Source organism: Moschus berezovskii, chromosome 27 (assembly GCF_049115385.1).
Source record: "Moschus berezovskii isolate FMDL1 chromosome 27, NW_MosBer_1.0, whole genome shotgun sequence".
Classification (NCBI taxonomy): domain Eukaryota; kingdom Metazoa; phylum Chordata; class Mammalia; order Artiodactyla; family Moschidae; genus Moschus; species Moschus berezovskii.
Genome location: NC_142486.1, coordinates 4,520,158 through 4,536,858, shown reverse-complemented (window position 1 = coordinate 4,536,858; position 16,701 = coordinate 4,520,158). Strand labels below are relative to the sequence as shown.

Here is a 16,701-nt window from a genome sequence, read left to right as displayed (position 1 = left end):
CAAGAACACTGGAGTGGGTTGCCATTTCCTTCTCCAATGTGTGAAAGTGAAAAGTGAAAGTGAAGTCGCTCAGTCATGTCCGACCCCTAGCGACCCCACGGACTGCAGCCTACCAGGCTCCCCGTCCATGGGATTTTCTAGGCAAGAGTACTGGAGTGGCTTGCCATTGCCTTCTCCGCTAGTTCTACTAGTTCTTTCTACTTTGAGACTAATGTTTCTGCAGACCAGTGGCCATTCACGCTCCTGCTAACAGTACTCCAATTCTCCTCTGAGGAACCACCCCGTCTGTCTGGGCCCTTATGCTATGGGTCTCAGCTCAAGCTATTACAACAAAATACCACAGACTGGGTAGTTAACAAGTATTTCTCACAATTCTGGAAGCTGGGAGTCCAAGATCAAGGCACTAGGAGGTATGGCATCAGGGGACAGCCTGCTTCCTGGCTTGAGGACAGCCACCCTCTTTGCTATAGCATTACAAGAGGCAGGGCTGTGAGGTCTTCTAGTCTCCTCATGAGGGCTCCACCTTCATGACTTAATCCTCTCAAAGGTCCTGTCTCTAAATGTTGTACCTTCAGGGATTAAGAGTTTCAATCCTGGGAGGACACAAACATATCATCCAGAACAACCCACTTCTCCAGGCTCAGTCAGTCCACACGTGCCATTCCCTCATCACACACGAGACTCTGCAGAGCCATCCAGGGTGAACCGGAGGCTTCAGCTTTTTCTCCCTCTGGAGCCAATCCATGTGGGGCTTCCCCTGTGGGTCCCCAGAAAGAAGCAAGAACCAGAGAAGAAGGGAGAGAAGCAAGGTCCAACTGCCACTGCTTCAGCCAGGGTCTAGCTGTGCCTGGCCTCTCCTCAGTCGCATCTCCTTTTTTGCTCTCGTTTTTCTTTCTCCAGTTCAACTTTGGGGAAAACATCACCTCCGACCCCTCTGAGTTGTTGAAGAGATGAATTGAGAAGGTCCACATACAGCACTTACACCAGAGCCCGGCACCCATCGAGCACTCACATGTCGGCATCACTACATAAAGCTACCTCGAAGTAGGTCTTCGAGGGTAGTTAAACGCTGGCAACACAGAACCTGACCAAGATGGTTACTTGTTATTGTTACCACACCACGTTGTACTCACAAAATCACCGGTTCCTGGGATTTCTCCCAAGAAGGTTAAAGCTTTATGTGCAGGCAAGGCGACGTTTCGATTAGGTGGAAACCACCTGGACACCTGTTTCGATGCCTGATCCCACGCGCCCACAAGCCGGCTCGCGCCACCACCCCCCAGCCCGCTCCTCCAGTCCCTGCAGGGCTGTGCACCCAGGCGCCTCCCGACCCTGCCCCGCTCCTCGCCTGCGGCCCTGAGAACACACCGCCTGCTCCAATGGGTAGACCCGAGGGGCGGCGGGCGGCCTCAGGAGGCGACCGTCAGGCCCCGGGGGCTGTGGACAGTGTGCGGGGCCGCCTCGGCCCCGGAAGCGCGGGAAGCGCGCGCAACTACCGCGGCTTCGCAGCGCCTCAGTTGGACCCCGGAAGTGGGCGGGCGCGCGACCCCGCCGAGACCCTGAGGCCGGCTGAGGCCGCAGAGGCCGCAGCCAATAGCGCGCCTGCGGTCTTTTGCGTCACTGCAAAGCTGACCAATGAGCGCGGGTCTGGCTGCCGCTTCCTGCCCACGGGCTCCTCGGCCTCGGGGGAGGGCCGGGCCGCTCTCCAGCCGCCGAGGAGCAATCGCCGCGACCCCGCCTGCGCGGTGCCCCTCTCCCGCAGGTGAGTGCAGCGGTGGCCGGGAGGTGGGACGGGCGCCTCGGTCCCTCCTGCAGAGGTTGGGGCGGCTGAGCGCGGAGTGGGGAAGGGGCTGTGCTGGTGCTCTTTGCTGCACACCCGCGGGCGCCCCGCCCCCGGCCCCGCACAACGTGACACCCCAACCAGCATCTGCCCTGGAGTGACTTGGGAAGTGACTGGGGGGTGGAGAGGATCGAGCCCGTCTCCCCTCCTGTGGGCAGTTATGACAGCAAAGCTGCTTGTCCTGGGATTAGCTCAGGCAGATGGTCAGGGCCGGCGCTGAGATGCTCCTGCTGGCCGGGCAAGGGGCCCACCTGTCGCCCCACTGCTGGGAACAAGAGTGAAACCAGGCTGACCGCCCAGATCAGAGAGCCCGGAGGTTATTTTCTGGGCTGCCAAATGTGGGAAAGGATGGACCCAGCTCCTCAGGAAAGGCTAAACTGTCTTGCATGTCCTTCTGTTTTCTCCCACCTCTTTGACCCTAACATCGCCTCCCAGCAGCCCTCACAACTGTCAGGCAGGCAGTGAGCCGCTTTAGTAGCAAGGGGTTTTCTCTGTACAGGGAATGGGTGTGACAGGGTGTGATAAAAAGAAAAAAAAAAAAAACACACACAGCAGAAAACCTTGCAGGAAGCAGTCCTCAGGCAACTGGGAAGTAAATGCCTCAGGCTCTCCTTTGGGACTCTGTCCCTCCCTCTACCACACCCAGCCTGCTCTCTCCGCCCCCACCGTCCCTTGGGTACCTCCACTTCTCTGAAGAAATCTGTTAATTAACCGCGCAAAAAGGCAGATGCTTCTGAGGGTGGCCAGCAGGTCTTCTGAGTAGAATGACAGGGGCACCAACTGGAATTCATCGTGCAGAATTTCTTGGTGAATCGGAGGTCACTTTCTTGGGAGATGTTGCCCCTACCTCTTCACTTCTACAAAACAAAGAAATCCCAGAATCATGGAACTCAATGCTTCAACCTCCCATTCAAGAGTCCTCTGACCCAGTGACCCGATGTTCCTAGACGTGTTACCCCATCGCCTCACAGCCAGAAACTGGCTTATGAGAAATTGAGACCACATGCTGGCCAAGGAGGTGGGACTAACCAAGGATGGCTACCTCCTGTCATCTTTAGCTGGGAAGTGATGGGCACCAGGGTTTTCCACTCCAGAGGGAGTTTACAAACATCACCACCAGGTGACTCTTCTGTTAGCTGCCCAGAAGGCTCAATTATGTCTGTTTGGAAATGACCACTTAGTCATTTCTCTGAAGGAAAGTGTATCTAAGTTCAACATCATTCATTGAGCTCAAGATGCAGACTGAGCCTGACTTCACCGGTTACTTGTACAGTGAGCCAAGAAATGTCTTTGAAGACTGGGTTTACATTCAAATGTCACCATGGGGGACTCCCCTGGTGGCCCAAAGGCTAAGACTCCATGCTCCCACATCCCACATGCTGCAACTGAAGATCCCATGTGCTGCAGTTAAGACCCGAAACAGCCTAATAATAAATAAAACACTTTATTAAAAAAAAATCACCATGGGAACTGACATACCGCCTTCCCCTTTGTAAAACTGTTACTTTTCCCCAACAACTTACGAAGAGGATTGTCAAACATAATCAGATTGAAAGACTTATACAGTAAGCACCCACAGACTCACCTTCCACCTAGATTCTACTGTTGACAGCTTAACACACTTGCCTTGTTGCATACCTGCCCACCTATTAGAAGCTGTGTAGTTGTGTAGTCGCTAAGTCATGTCTGACTCTGGGAGCCTAGCAGGCTCCTCTTTGCGTGGGATTTCCCAGGCAAGAATACTGGACTGGGTTGCCATTTCCTTCTCCAGGGGATCTTCCCAACCCAGGGGTCAAACCTGTGTCTCCTGCATTGGCAGGCGGATTTTTTACCGCTGAGCCACCAGGGAAGCATGACCTAGGACCTTACTCTTAACCTGAAGTATTTGTGACATTTGGCTTCCCTGGAACCGTATTTCCATCTTAGCTCAGGGAGTCAGTGAATGTAGGTGGCAGTGATTTTCTGTGACTTTGAATAAACACTCACTTTGTGCAGGGCACTGGGAGATGCAGAGGAAACGAGGAGGTCAAGGACACAGACTGACCAGAAAGGGCTTTGATGGTTTTTGTTTGTTTGTTTTTAAGAGAGAGAAGATGGGCCGTCTGGGATAGTAAACGCCAAGAAGTAAAATGATTCAGTAACACCTGTTGCGCTCCTGCTCGGTGCGGAGCACTCCGGTATAACCCTGTGCCTGTTACCTCTTTCCCGTCTCACAACAACTGCATAAGTAGGTCCGTCCTCCCTTCTGCCTTTTCCAGATTAGGAGATTGAGGCGCAGAGAGGTGAGTCAGTGGACTCCTGGTCATGCTAGAAGGTAGTGGGGCCAGGACCCAAATTCCCACAGTCTGGCTCCAGTGTGACTCTGGGACTCTTGAGTCACAGTGTAAATGCTTAGGGGGAGAGTGGGCCCTCAGGCTTGACCAGGGAAGAGCAGCAGGCATCTGGAGGGGCCACAGCTATCCCAGGAGTCCCAGCTCAGGCACTCCGACGGAGCTGCCAGTTTTCGAATGGCTTCAGAACGCTGGCGTCCTGACTTCCCACGTGTCTGACCTGGACGTCGGTGCCCCAGGGGGAAGGATCACACTTCTCCATTCTTCCTGTCGCCACTGCCTGTCTTCCAAAGCTCGGCGCCTGCTGCGCTTCCCGACTTCCTGTTCCTTATCCTGCAGTCGCTTCCTTGCAGCCCACACTCTCTTCTCCATGTTTGCAAGACACACTTTGTTCCAAACGAGCCTGGCTGCTCACAGCAGGGGCTCCTGTTTTCCGAGGCGCGCCGTCATCCGTGCTGCCATTCCAGTTGCCACGCTTTCTGTGCCCCCGCGTGTCTCGAGCAGAACAGCCCGGCTCCAGCTGCGAGGCCCCCTGGCTCCGTCTTCTGGTCGCTTCGGTTTCCAAGTCGGACAAGCTGTGTCCGTCTCTTGCGGCAGCCGCAAGAGGTCTTGGGTGTGGGGGCTGCTCCATCAGGCAGAGCTGCCCACTGTGACTCCCCCAGCTGCCCTCATCCAGCTGCTCTGTTTTGCTGCCATAGGTCTGGCCACGTGGCCTTGCTGTGGCTCCAGGAGTCACGCCCCCGGGAGCAGCAGCCCTGTCAGCCCCAGGGTTTGGGGGTGGGGGGCAGTCAGTGGTGATGCTGAAAGCTCAGCTTCTCTGTACACAAGTGCCACGCTGGATCTTGGAGACAGACCCTGATGCTGGGAAAGAATGAAGGCGAAAGGAGAAGAGGGTGGCAGAGGATAAGATGGTTAGAGAGGTTCATGTCTAACTCTATGGACATAAATTTGAGCAAACTCCGGGAAATAGCGGAGGACAGAGGATACCGGCACGCTGCAGTCCAGGGGTCACACAGAGTCAGACACAACTTAGCAACTGAACAAAGACAACAGAATTTCGGGTGAAGTTAAAGAGGATAGCTTTACTGCTTTTCCAGGCAAGGGGGACCACAGCAGGCTAAATGCCCTCAGATACATGTGTCCCTACGTGGGGAATGCAGTGACAAGTTTTACAGTAACTGTCCAAAGAGGGTGTGGTAAGCTCAATGGACATTCTTCTGATGGGTTGGTGCTGAGGTCAGCACCACCATCATCAATCTTCAGTATCATCAACCTTCGGGTCCAATGGCCTGGGGTCTACATGCTTGTGGGCTGCTGCTATGGTTAATCATTAACTTCTCCCACCTGGAGGGGATTTCAGTGTCTGCAAGGTAGCTTAAAGGTACCTGGTGTGTGATGGGGAACCAGGGCCTTGCCCCAAGGCTGCTCTGGACTGTCTCTCCCTGGTCTTGGAGACCCTCCCTTCCCTAATTACCAACTGCTTGACTCTGCCCCTTGGAACTCAGGGAAGGTCATGGAGGCTGAATGCAGGCCATCCTCTGTAGTCAAGGAAACGGAGGACACAGAAAGGCCTTGTGCCCAGAAGCCCCCCAGGGCTCTGCGCGGTATCAGTGGTAGAGCACAGGCGTGGGCCTGCACACCCTCCACGAAGCAGAAGGGCAAAGGAGAGAAGGAACAGCAGTGGAGAATGGCAGGAGGAGGGGGAAGGAGGGAGGTGGTCGCTTAAGGCGGGTGGAGACCGGCCCCTCCCATCCCTGCCAGCCGCTCTGTCGAGGGGCTCCTACAGGACCACACAGGACTCTGGCTGGGGTGCCGGGCCTATGCAAACGCCCCTACCAAACCCAGAGGAAGGAGGATCGTGGGGACCCCGCCAGCGTGAGGGGGTCCCTGTGCACCAGAGCGTGGGGCCTCTGGGGAGGCCTATCAAGGGTTCATTTGATCTGCAACCTATCCTTTGTTCTTCGGACAAGAAAGGTCCAAACTGTGGCCTAATAATAACACTGTTATTATTCTGTTCATCAAGGTGGGGGCAGTAGGTACTCGGATGGTATATATTTTTTTCTCCGGACTTTTTTGTATATTTGGAGGGAAAAAAAATCTCACCCTGAGAGGGAGAAAAGGCAAAGAACAGAAAAGGAACCTGGACTGCAGCTGGGCTCTGCCCCTGCTTTGCTGGGGGGTGGGGAGGGTGCTCAGCCCCCTGCAGCAAGAGAGAGTCTTCCGGGGTTCCCTGCCTCGCCAGGCAATCCCCGGGGCCAGGGTCCTGGAGTGGCCGTGCCCACCGACCTCACCCTCCTGCCTCTGTCTCCCCTCAGCCCCCGCGGCCATGCCCAGCTCGGCGCTGTGGGCGGTGGACCTGTTCGGGAGAGTGTTCACGCTGTCCACGGCCGGGCAGCACTGGGAGCCGTGCAGGGACGCCCAGCTGGAGTTCAAGCGGGTCAGCGCGGCCAGGGACTGCTGCTGGGGCATCGCCTGTGACCACCGGGTATACGTGCTCGTGGGTGCCAGCGACGTCCCCATCCGCTGCCAGGAGGAGGCCTATGAGAATCAGGTGGGTTCGAGGGGTGGCGGGGTCACCAGGAGACAGCCCCGCACCCCAGATGCCTGGCCTCTTCCCGCCTGTTTCCTTCACTCTGCTGAGATCGGGTCGTGTAGCAGCCAAGCCACTGCAGCCTGCACCCCGTCCTGTCCTCACCCAGGCCACTGGCCGGGTCTGCACAGGCTCTGGGGCGGGTTCCAGGAGCTCAGGACGGCTGTGCCCCCCACCGCCCAGGGTGACAGGTCCCTGCCCTTCGGGTTGCGGTTCTGGTGGCCATCTGCTCACTTCCTGTTCTGGAGATGAGGCGAGGGCCCCGCTGACCCTGGAGAGGCCTTCACCGCCCGGGCCTAAGGCCAGTCTCCGCCTCTGGCCCGCAGCGCTGGAACCCTGTGGGCGGCTTCTGTGAGACACTCTTGCCGAGTGACCGCTGGCCGTGGAGCGACGTGAGTGGGCTCCAGCACCGGCCGCTGGATGGGGTGGCGCTGCCCTCGCCGCATTGGGAGTGGGAGTCGGACTGGTACGTGGATGAAAATTTTGGAGGGGAACCCACCGAAAAAGGGGTAGGTGAACTTGGGTCTTGCCGGCGGGGCTCCCCCATTCCCCCAGTGCTGTCCCCAGTGCCCCGTGGCTTCGGACCTTGGCCTGGGCCCCACGCGCTCCCTGCTTGCTGGACGGGGCCCATGGGGTGATGCTTCAGGCCACACGCTGCCTCCCTGTCCCTCTTCTGTCCTGCTCCCCCTTCCCTGGCTCTTCCCTGTCCTTCCCCGGGAAACTTCCAGAGGCCCCCCCCACCCCCATCTTGATGTTTCAGGGCTGGACATATGCTATCGACTTCCCTGCCACCTACACGAGGGACAAGAAGTGGAATTCCTGCGTGCGGCGCCGGCGGTGGATCCGGTACAGGAGATACAAGTCTCAGGACACCTGGGCCAAGGTCTGGGGACCCACGGGACCAGGGGGCAGGCAGATGCAGGCCCACAGTGGGGAGGGCTGCGTGGACCCGCACCTAGCCCAGGGCATGGCCTCTGACCCCCTTCGGTGTTGAACGCTGTGACCCTGTGTCCCTTCCTTTGGGAGGTGGCTGCTGTGGGAGCCAGGCCAGACTGGGGCCCAGGGCAGCACAGCAGGGTGTTGCCCTGGTCTCTGGACTGCCCTGTCCTGGACTGAGACTCGATCTGGGTACATCTTCCTCCCCCGCCCCCTACCCCACCCCATGCGGGAGCCACTCAGGCCCTTGTATTTTTCCAGTGACCCAGAAAAACCAACCAAGGGATGTGAGGCCTGGACTGGGGTGCTTGGGGGCCTTGAATGAGAAGAAGGCCTCAGACCCTCACCCGACCTCTCTGCAGGGCCCATGCCATGAGGTGGGGCCGCCGGCCCAGCCTGCCTGGCCCCGGGGTGGGAGCAGCTAGGCAGCAGGGCAACGGCCAGGGTCACGGGAGCCCCCACCCCACGGCCATGTTCTGGGGTCAGCTCCTTCTCCATGGTGGATGGAGTCACAGCGAAGCGGGGGCCACCGTGAGCCCTCGGGGCCAGCAGCCCAGCCTGGGGATGGTGGAGAGAGGACACGGCAGAGGGGGCCCTCCACCCAATGCTGCCCACCCTGTGGGGTCAGTGGGGCTGGGCTAGAGGACAGATGCAGAGTGCTGAGGGCTGGCGGGACAGCCGAGATGAGGGCTCGCAGGAGCGGACCAGCGCCACCCCGGGCCCAGGCGTCCACAGGCACTGAGGCCTCCTGCCTCCCACCCCCTCGATGCAGATCCCTTCGGAGGACGACCCCCAGCAACTGCCTGACCCCTTCAGCGATCTCTCTGTGGGCGGGTGGGAGGTCACAGATGAGCCCGTGGGCCGCCTCTCCGTGTGGGCCGTGACCCTGCAGGGAAAGGTAAGGCCGCTCCCCAGAGCTGCGGGTGGGAGGTGGTGGACCGGGCCGCCCACAGAGCAGGGTTGGGGAGAAGCTGCCCCGCCGGCCTCCCAGGGTGGATGAAGGAGGGCGCTCCCCAGGTCCTTCTCACGTACTTTCCCAGCAGTGGGGGCTGCCTGAGCAGGTGGCATGTCACTGGGGTCCACACAGTCCCCGCTCCTGCGACCCTGCTGTCCTGGGGACCCCCTGGGTCCTCGTCCTCCCAGAAGCCTCTGAGCTCCCCCACGTGCCTGGTCCTGGCCTGTCCCTCCTCTGAGCACCTGGAGCCTTGGTCGGTGCCCACCCTGGGCTGGGATCGCATCAGGCTTGGCTCCTCAGAGCAAGGCTAGGCTCCCTTCCCACTGCCCTGTGGTGCCTCCCACACAGCAGAGTCTCCAGTATATTAAGGGTGGGTGGGTAGGATGGGTGAATAAGTGCATGGATGGATAGGGGGTGTGGATAGGTGGGTGTGTATAAATGGATGGATGGTTACGTGGATGAATGCATGGATGGGTGGATGAGCAGATGGGTTGGTAGACAGGTGTACGGATGAATGGATAGTGGATTATGAGTTGGATGGATGGGTGGGTGGATAGATGGGTAGATGGGTGGGTGATGGGTGGATGGATGCAAGGCTTTCGGATGGGTAGACAGATGGGTGGATGGGGGGAGGCTTAGAAAGGAGAGGAGAGTCTTCGCTCGGGGAGCTTGTGATCTAGGAAATGTGATAGAAGAAATGAAACCCACCCCTGACAGCAGCAGTGACAGCGACACAGATGGTCCTGGGTGCAGGTGATCACACTTTGTGACTCCTCAGTACTCTAAACACAAACTGATCAAAATTCTCTGGGTGGCTTTAGAACAGCCCCAGCGGGTGTTTATCAGGCTTATCTCCAGGTCCTGCTTGGTCCAGGCCAAGGCCACCCTGTAGTGGTTTTCTCTCAGCCACACTGAAGGGTGCTGGGGAGCTGGACCGGACGGAGCACCGCTGAGGGGCCACCTGGACGCAGAGAGAGGGGAGAACGGCTTTGAGAGCCGTGCCGGGTGTGAACCAGTGCTCCCCTGTGTCGCTCCTGCATTCCATTAAAGGTGGACCCGGACCTGGGCTTTGGGCGAAGCTGGGCAGACAGTTAGGTCAAAACCAACAGGCAGCAGGAGGGGGGCTGCCCGGGACGGATTCTGCAGCATGGGGGGACTGTGGATCCAGCCACTGGTTTAGTCACTGGATAAGCTGTCTGAAGAAGCACCCAGCAAAGCTTCATGTGCAAATAGGGCCCATTACATTGAACGCATGTGGGCGATGGTGAGCGTTCTAACCTGGCCACTCCAGTATCCCTCTTCTCCCTTGGAAAATACCGCTCATACTAAATCATTGGAAGTGTGTTATTCACTATCATAAGTGAGACCATGTTACATATTTCAAAAATATTGTGGTACTCTGCTGAAAGAGCGCAGAACTTAAAGTTCATAAATAAATACGTAACAAATCTCACTAATAAAGAATTCTTAAAGAAAAGGTGAGGTGACAGGGTTGGAAGGCCTTGGACCCCAGCCCTCCTGGACCACAGAGACATGCCTCCCGCTCCAGATGAAACGAGCCACCCAGGTTGGGCAGTAGAAGCAGGAGGTTCCCTCTTAAATATCTGGTTATGCTCCCCGTCATCTGGTTAAGGACAGAAAGAACATTTTGTTATTGTTACTCAGTTGCAAAGTCCTGTCCGACTCTTTGGCCCCCTGGACTGAGGCACAGCAGGCTTCCCTGTCCTTCCAGTACTGTCTCCCAGTTTGCTCAGAACTGTTTCCACTGAGTCGGTGAAGCCATCTAACCATCTCATCCTCTGTCGCTTTCTCCTTTGGCCTTCAACCTTTCCCACATCAGGGTCTTTCCCAATGAGGTGGCTCTTATCATGTGGCTAAAGTATTGGAGCTTCAGCATCAGTCCTTGCAAAGAACATTTTGAAGTGAAGTGTTAGTTTCTAGTCGTATCCAACTCTTTTGTGACCCCATGGACTGTAGCCCACCAGGCTCCTCTGTCCGTGGAATTATCCAGGCAAGAATACTGGAGTGGGTTTCCAGTTCCTTCTCCAGGGATCTTCCTGACCCAGGGATTAAACCCAGGTCTCCTGCATTGCAGGCAGATTCTTATACCATCTGAGCCACCAGGGAAGCCCAAAGAACATTTTTTATTGTTGTTCAGTCACTCAGTTGTGTCTGACTCTTTGTGACCCTATGGACTGCAGCACACCAGGCTTCCCTGTCCTTCACCATCTCCTGGAGTTTGCTAAAGCTCACGTCTATTGATTCAGTGATACCATCCAACTATCTCATCCTCCCTCGTCCCCTTTCTCCTGCCTTCAATCAGGGTCTTTTCCAATGAGTTGGCTCTTCGCATTAGGTGGCCAAAGCATTGGAGCTTCAGCATCAGTCTTGCTAATGAATATTCAGGATTGATTTCCTTTAGGGTTGACTGGTTTCATCTTGCAGCTTCAGTTCAGTTCAGTCGCTCAGTCGTGTCCGACTCTTTGCGACCCCATAAACCACAGCACGCCAGGCCTCCCTGTCCATCACCAACTCCCGGAGTTCACTCAAACTCATATCCATCGAGTTGGTGATGCCATCCAGCCTGCTGCTGCTGCTAAGTCACTTCAGTCGTGTCCGACTCTGTGTGACCCCATAGACGGAAGCCCACCAGGCTCCCCCGTCCCTGGGATTCTCCAGGCAAGAACACGGGAGTGGGTTGCCATTTCCTTCTCCAATGTGTGAAAGTAAAAAGTGAAAGTGAAGTCGCTCAGTCGTGTCCGACCCCCAGCGACCCCACGGACCGCAGCCTACCAGGCTCCTCCATCCATGGGATTTTCTAGGCAAGAGTACTGGAGTGGCTTGCCATTGCCTTCTCCGGCCATCCAGCGTAGACATTCCTAAAAAGGAGGCTTAAGGGTTTTCTTATCTAGCCACCCAGCCCCCTGCTTCTCTTAGAGACAGGTGTGCTGTGAGCATTTGGCCACTAGGGGGCGCAGGACACCCAGGCCAGGGCTGGAGCTCTCACAAGTCAAGCAGGTGACAAAAGAGGTCTGTCCCCTGGGACCGCCAAAATCCACGTGTTGGTGTCATACATTCTAGCACAGGCAGGAGACGTCTAATCTGGTTCGAGGCTCTGGACGGCAGCGGGGCCAAGGTGAGGGAGGTCTGGATGGTCCCCTAGAGACTCCGGGTCCTCTGGAGACCCACGTTTGGGCTGTGCACAGGCTGATGCAGATACAGCCGAGTTCTGGAAGCCGAGCCGGCATGAGCCCTGGCCTGACCCTGCTGGTATCCCTCGCCTCCCAGGTGTGGTACAGAGAGAACGTCAGCCACCACAACCCCGAAGGCTCGTCGTGGTCCCTGGTTGACACCCCCGGGGAGGCGGTTCAGATCAGCTGTGGGCCCCACGACCTGCTGTGGGTGACGCTCTGGGAGGGCCAGGCCTTGGTTCGGGAAGGAATCAACAGGAACAACCCCAAAGGTGGGCGGCTCTGCGCCTGGGAGAGGCGGGCTGGGGGCACCCAGCTTCAACCCCCCACCCACCCTGACCTCCCAGTGATGGGGGCTGCCTGCACTTCCTCCTGGGGTCGGGTAGGAAGTTCCTGGTCCACAGTGGAGCCTCCCACGTCTGAAAATGGGATCCTGCATGTCTCCACGGGAGTCTGCGTGGTCTGGGCCGTCACTAAGGACCGGAAGGTGAGACAGGGTCCCTGGGGCTGGGTCTGAGGACTCAGTTTAATGTTGAGGGTTGTGTGGGTTTTTATCCTTGTGAGTGTAGTCTTAACTCTTCAGGGCTTCCCTAGTGGCCTGGTGGTAGAGAATTTGCCTGCCATTCAGGAGACATGGGTTCGATCCCTGATCCGGAAAGATCCCACATGACGCAGAGCAGCTAAGCTCGTGGGCCACAACTATTGAGCCCTCGAGCTCGAGCCCGTGCCCTATAACGAGAGAAGCCACCATATGAGAAGCCCTTGTGCCGCAACTAGAAATAGCCCCTGCTCACCGTGACTAGAGAAAAGCCCACACGGCAACAGACCCAGCATTGCCAATAGTTAAAAAGTAAAAAATAAAAGTATACTCTTTAGAACACAGCCGGCATCAGCCAAGCCCTGTGCAATTTTCCGCTGTTGTCACTGATGATCTCCGAGCTCTTTGGTGACCCCACCCCCACCTTGTTTGCACCCCTGTACCAAGCACAGAATGACTATCCCTCAACAGGCCATAGCATTCCAAATATCAGAAGCAAACTCCCAGCTAACTGACTGCCTCCCCCTCCTGTCTAGAAGTGCTCATTTTTACCTTATCGGAGGCAAGTCCAGTGAAATAAGCTTATTTTGAGTCGCTTTCACAATCTCTTTTCTTCTCGCTTCCACGATCTCTAATCCCAGGGCGTCTTTTCTTTCTTTTTGTAAAGAATCATTTTATTTTTTCTGTGTTGGGTCTCGGTTGTTGTTGGGGCTTTTCTCCAGTTGCAGGGAGCAGGGGTCGCCCTCCAGCCATGATAATGGGCCTCTCACTTCAGGGGCTTCCCTCTTCGCAGACCTGGGCCCTGGTGCTCATGGGCCTCAGCAGGCACAGCTCCCAGGCTCTAGAGACAGGCTTAGCGGTTGTGGCACTTGGGCCTAGTTGCTCTGCAGCAGGTAGGATCCTCCCGGATCAGGGGTCACATCTGTGTCCCGTGCACTGGCAGGGGGATTCTTCACCGCTGAGCCACCAGGAATGCCCAAGGGCATCCTTTCTGAACGGGGTGCTGTGCTCATCTGTGGCCTGAACCAAAGGACCAAATTACTCATTTGTTCTTCCTGAGACTTAAAACAAAAAACCCTTCTATTTGAGTGGCCCTCCAGGGAGGTGTGTTTATTTCTGATTTCCCAGGTTTGGTTCCGAAGAGGTGTCAACTCTCACAACCCCTGTGGCACCAGCTGGATCGAGATGTTTGGAGAAATGATGATGGTGAACGTGGGCCTGAATGACCAGGTGTGTGTGGTTCTGAGCCGTGGTTGGCAGGGGCGGCCTGCTCCCCACTGTCCCTTTCCACCGGGCCTGCTCGTGAGGCCGCTCAGGGAGGGGTCTAGGGCCAGCACACACTGCAGGCCCACGAGGGCAGCTGGGGGGCCGCTTCTAGCCCCAGAGCAGTGGTCACGAGCACAGATCTGTGTGGGGGCGTTCACCCTGGAGACTGGGAGGCGTGCTGAGAGGTATTTGAACACAGGTAAACGCCGAATTGTTTTCCAACTCTAGCAGCAGCCTCATCAGCATCCCGAGCGCGGCTCCTACAGGGTAGCCGCCTCCTCATAGACAGAGAGGTTTGGCTACTTTTAAGACTCGAGGGTGCAGGTGACGCCTCTCCCATTGCTCTAAAAGCGTTTCCAGGGTTGGGGGGGTGGCAGCCATTCCTGTGCCCACTCACCCTCCTCACCTGCCCTGGTGGGCTGGGCACACACGGGCAGGGGCGAGGTGGGTGCTAGCTGGTGCCCACAGGCCTGATCACAGAGGCCGTGGGCCATGACCAAGTGACAGAGATGCCATGACCCCCACAGCAAGGCCTCCTGGGGCCACGGCTCTGCCTTCGGGCACCCCCAGAGCCTGGGCCCCTCAGCTGCCCACGCACCCACCTTCCTCAGCGCCCAAAGATAGAGGGCAGGAGGTTTGCGCAGCCATCTTCCCCCTAAAAATGAGGATGAAATCAAGAAGGCTATTTTGCCGCTTCAGAAAGACCAAGAGCATCCTCTGGGTTCACTTGGGGAGCAGCTTCCTTCCCACAAAATGCCACTCGGAGGATGGGGACGCGGGTGGGTGTCCGTCCCCACACAGTGCCCACCGGCATTGGCACCTCTGTGGACCCTGGTGCCCCAAAGCCCTGAGTCAGCCTGAGGTCGTGGAGCCAGGCAGGGGTCCCTGCTTCCCTGGGACTTGGAGCCGCGCCCACCCCGGCCCCTCTGGGCTCCGCTTCCCGCATCCGAGTCCTGTACTTGGCGCACGGCCCCCAGGCCCTTCCCGGGCACACCCTGAGATGTGTCCTCAACTGGGGGTGCTCGCCCCATGTGGTCCTCCCACCCCCCAAAAGGAAGGGAGCTCCGCGCCGCCCGCCTAGCATACCTCTCCGTGCAGGTATGGGGCATTGGCTGCGTGGACCGGGCCCTGTACTTCCGTCAGGGTGTCACCCAGAGCGAGCTCAGCGGGAAGACGTGGAAGGCCATCGTCGCCAGCCGGGAGGGCGACCGCTCGCTCTCCGGCAGCTCCTCCAGCCTCCTCAGGTGACAGGCGGTGGGCTTGGCGGGCCGGGCGGGCAGGGTCGGAGGAGGCAGGAGAGCGCTGGGCCGATCCACGGAGACCTGCGGCCGTGGGGCCTCCTCCCCTTCTGGGCCAGGGTCCTGCTGGGCCCGAGGGCAAGTGCCACATGGGAGGCGGGAGCAGGCAGCTCGGCGAGGCCAGGGCGTCCCTCCACATGGGGCTTGGGGCCGTCCTGAGAGGGGCTGGCCTTTGGCCTCGAAGCCTCAGGGTCTGGGCGAGAAAAGGCTTCCTTTCCGGGGATGCTCAGGCCCTGTGTCCGAGGAGAGCAGGAGGGAAGGTGCAGGGTCTCTAGGCAGGAGGCGAGACCCAGGACTGAGACCAGAGCTCCCGGAGGCCTAACCCCCTGGGGTCCCCACACCTGGCCCTCAGAGCTTCCTGTTCGAGGTCCTGCTTTCCTCGCAAGGTCCCAGGTGTGCCCGGCCGAAGCTCTGGGGACCACGCCCTGGGCTCCCTGGGGTTAGAGAGGGGAACGCGGCCCAGCCTGGCCCGCTGGCCAGGGCAACGCTGCAGCTCGGGCCCCCCTCAGACGCTGGTCTTCACCCTCCACTCCCCCAACCTGGCGGTCAGCACTCGGCTACACTGTCAGCCTAGAGGGGCTGGGAGGCCGGCCAGGCAGGGTTTGCTCACATTTACCTGCGGGTTGCGGCTCTTCAGCCGGTAGTTCTCAAAGCGGTCAGCACATTAATCAGCTGAGAACTTCCAAAACCACTGATGCCAGATCTTTGTGACCTTGGGTTTGGCAACGGTTTCTTAAATACGACACCCAAAGCACAAGAAACTAAAGGAAACATAGATAAGTCAGAGTTCATCAACATTAAGAAAATTTTGTGCCTCTAAGCACACTTCAAGAAAATGAAAAAATCGGAAGGATGGGAGAAAATATTGGAAGTCACATATTTGACAAGGCCTGCTCTCTAGAATCTGTAAGTGGCTCCTGCAACTCAACCACGGCTGAAAACAACCGAACGGGGCCAAGGAGGGACTTCCCTAGCACTCCCACAGTTAAGGGTCCACCCTGCGATGCACGGGGCGTGGGTTTGATCCTCAGTTGAGGAACTAGGATCCCATATGCCACAACAAGAGAGTCCATGAGACACAAGGAAAGATCCCAAAATGAAGATTTTGCATGCCGCAACTAATAGCCAATGCAGCCAAATACATATTTTTTAAAAAACAGAGTTTGCATGCCACAGTGAAGGTCAAAGGTCCCATGTGCCACAACCAAGACCCAAGGCAGCCGAATACATAAAAAATAAAAAGGAGGAAAAAGGCTGAATAGATACTTCTGCACAGGAGATACGTAAGTGGCCCACAGCAGAGGAAAAGATGCTCAACGTCATGAGGCATGAGGGAAATGCAAACAAAACCACGTTGAAAAGACATAACGAAACACGCTGGATACCACTTCACACTCACCAGTACAGCTATAATCAAAAACAGAGACAGAAACTGTTGACAGGATGTGGAGAAACCGGAAACCTCCTGCCCTGCACTGCTGGGGGTGTAAATGATGCGGCTGCTTTGGAAAACAGTGTGGCAGCTCCTCAAGAAGTTAAAGACAGAGTTACCATAGGACCCAGCAGTTTCAGTCCTAGAAAGATGCCCAAAAGAACCGAAAACAGATGTTTAAACAAAAATTTGTTCACGAATATTTATAGCAGCACTGATGAGCTTCCCAGGTGTTGCTAGTGGTAAAGAATTCGCCTGCCAATTCAGGAGATACAGAAATGCAGGTTCGATCCCCGGGTTGGGAAGATCCCCTGGAGAAGGAAAT

At 57.1% G+C, this 16,701-nt stretch overlaps 1 protein-coding gene across 3 annotated transcripts in view; it reads left to right on the top strand.

Moving 5' to 3' along the window:
* Nucleotides 1-1,659: 1,659 nt before the first annotated feature.
* Nucleotides 1,660-16,701, top strand: part of TECPR1 (tectonin beta-propeller repeat containing 1) — a 29,100-nt gene continuing 14,058 nt past the window's right edge. For 2 of the 3 annotated variants that reach the window (XM_088832830.1, XM_055410304.2), the window contains exons 1-9: nucleotides 1,660-1,762; nucleotides 6,486-6,721; nucleotides 7,087-7,269; nucleotides 7,521-7,643; nucleotides 8,469-8,594; nucleotides 11,940-12,114; nucleotides 12,229-12,329; nucleotides 13,509-13,610; nucleotides 14,745-14,890. In XM_088832830.1, the coding sequence (XP_088688956.1) occupies nucleotides 6,497-6,721; nucleotides 7,087-7,269; nucleotides 7,521-7,643; nucleotides 8,469-8,594; nucleotides 11,940-12,114; nucleotides 12,229-12,329; nucleotides 13,509-13,610; nucleotides 14,745-14,890 (1,181 nt within the window). In that variant the 5' untranslated portion in view covers nucleotides 1,660-1,762; nucleotides 6,486-6,496. The remainder of the gene's footprint in view (nucleotides 1,763-6,485; nucleotides 6,722-7,086; nucleotides 7,270-7,520; nucleotides 7,644-8,468; nucleotides 8,595-11,939; nucleotides 12,115-12,228; nucleotides 12,330-13,508; nucleotides 13,611-14,744; nucleotides 14,891-16,701) is intronic. The other variant, XM_088832831.1, reaches the window with a different exon arrangement.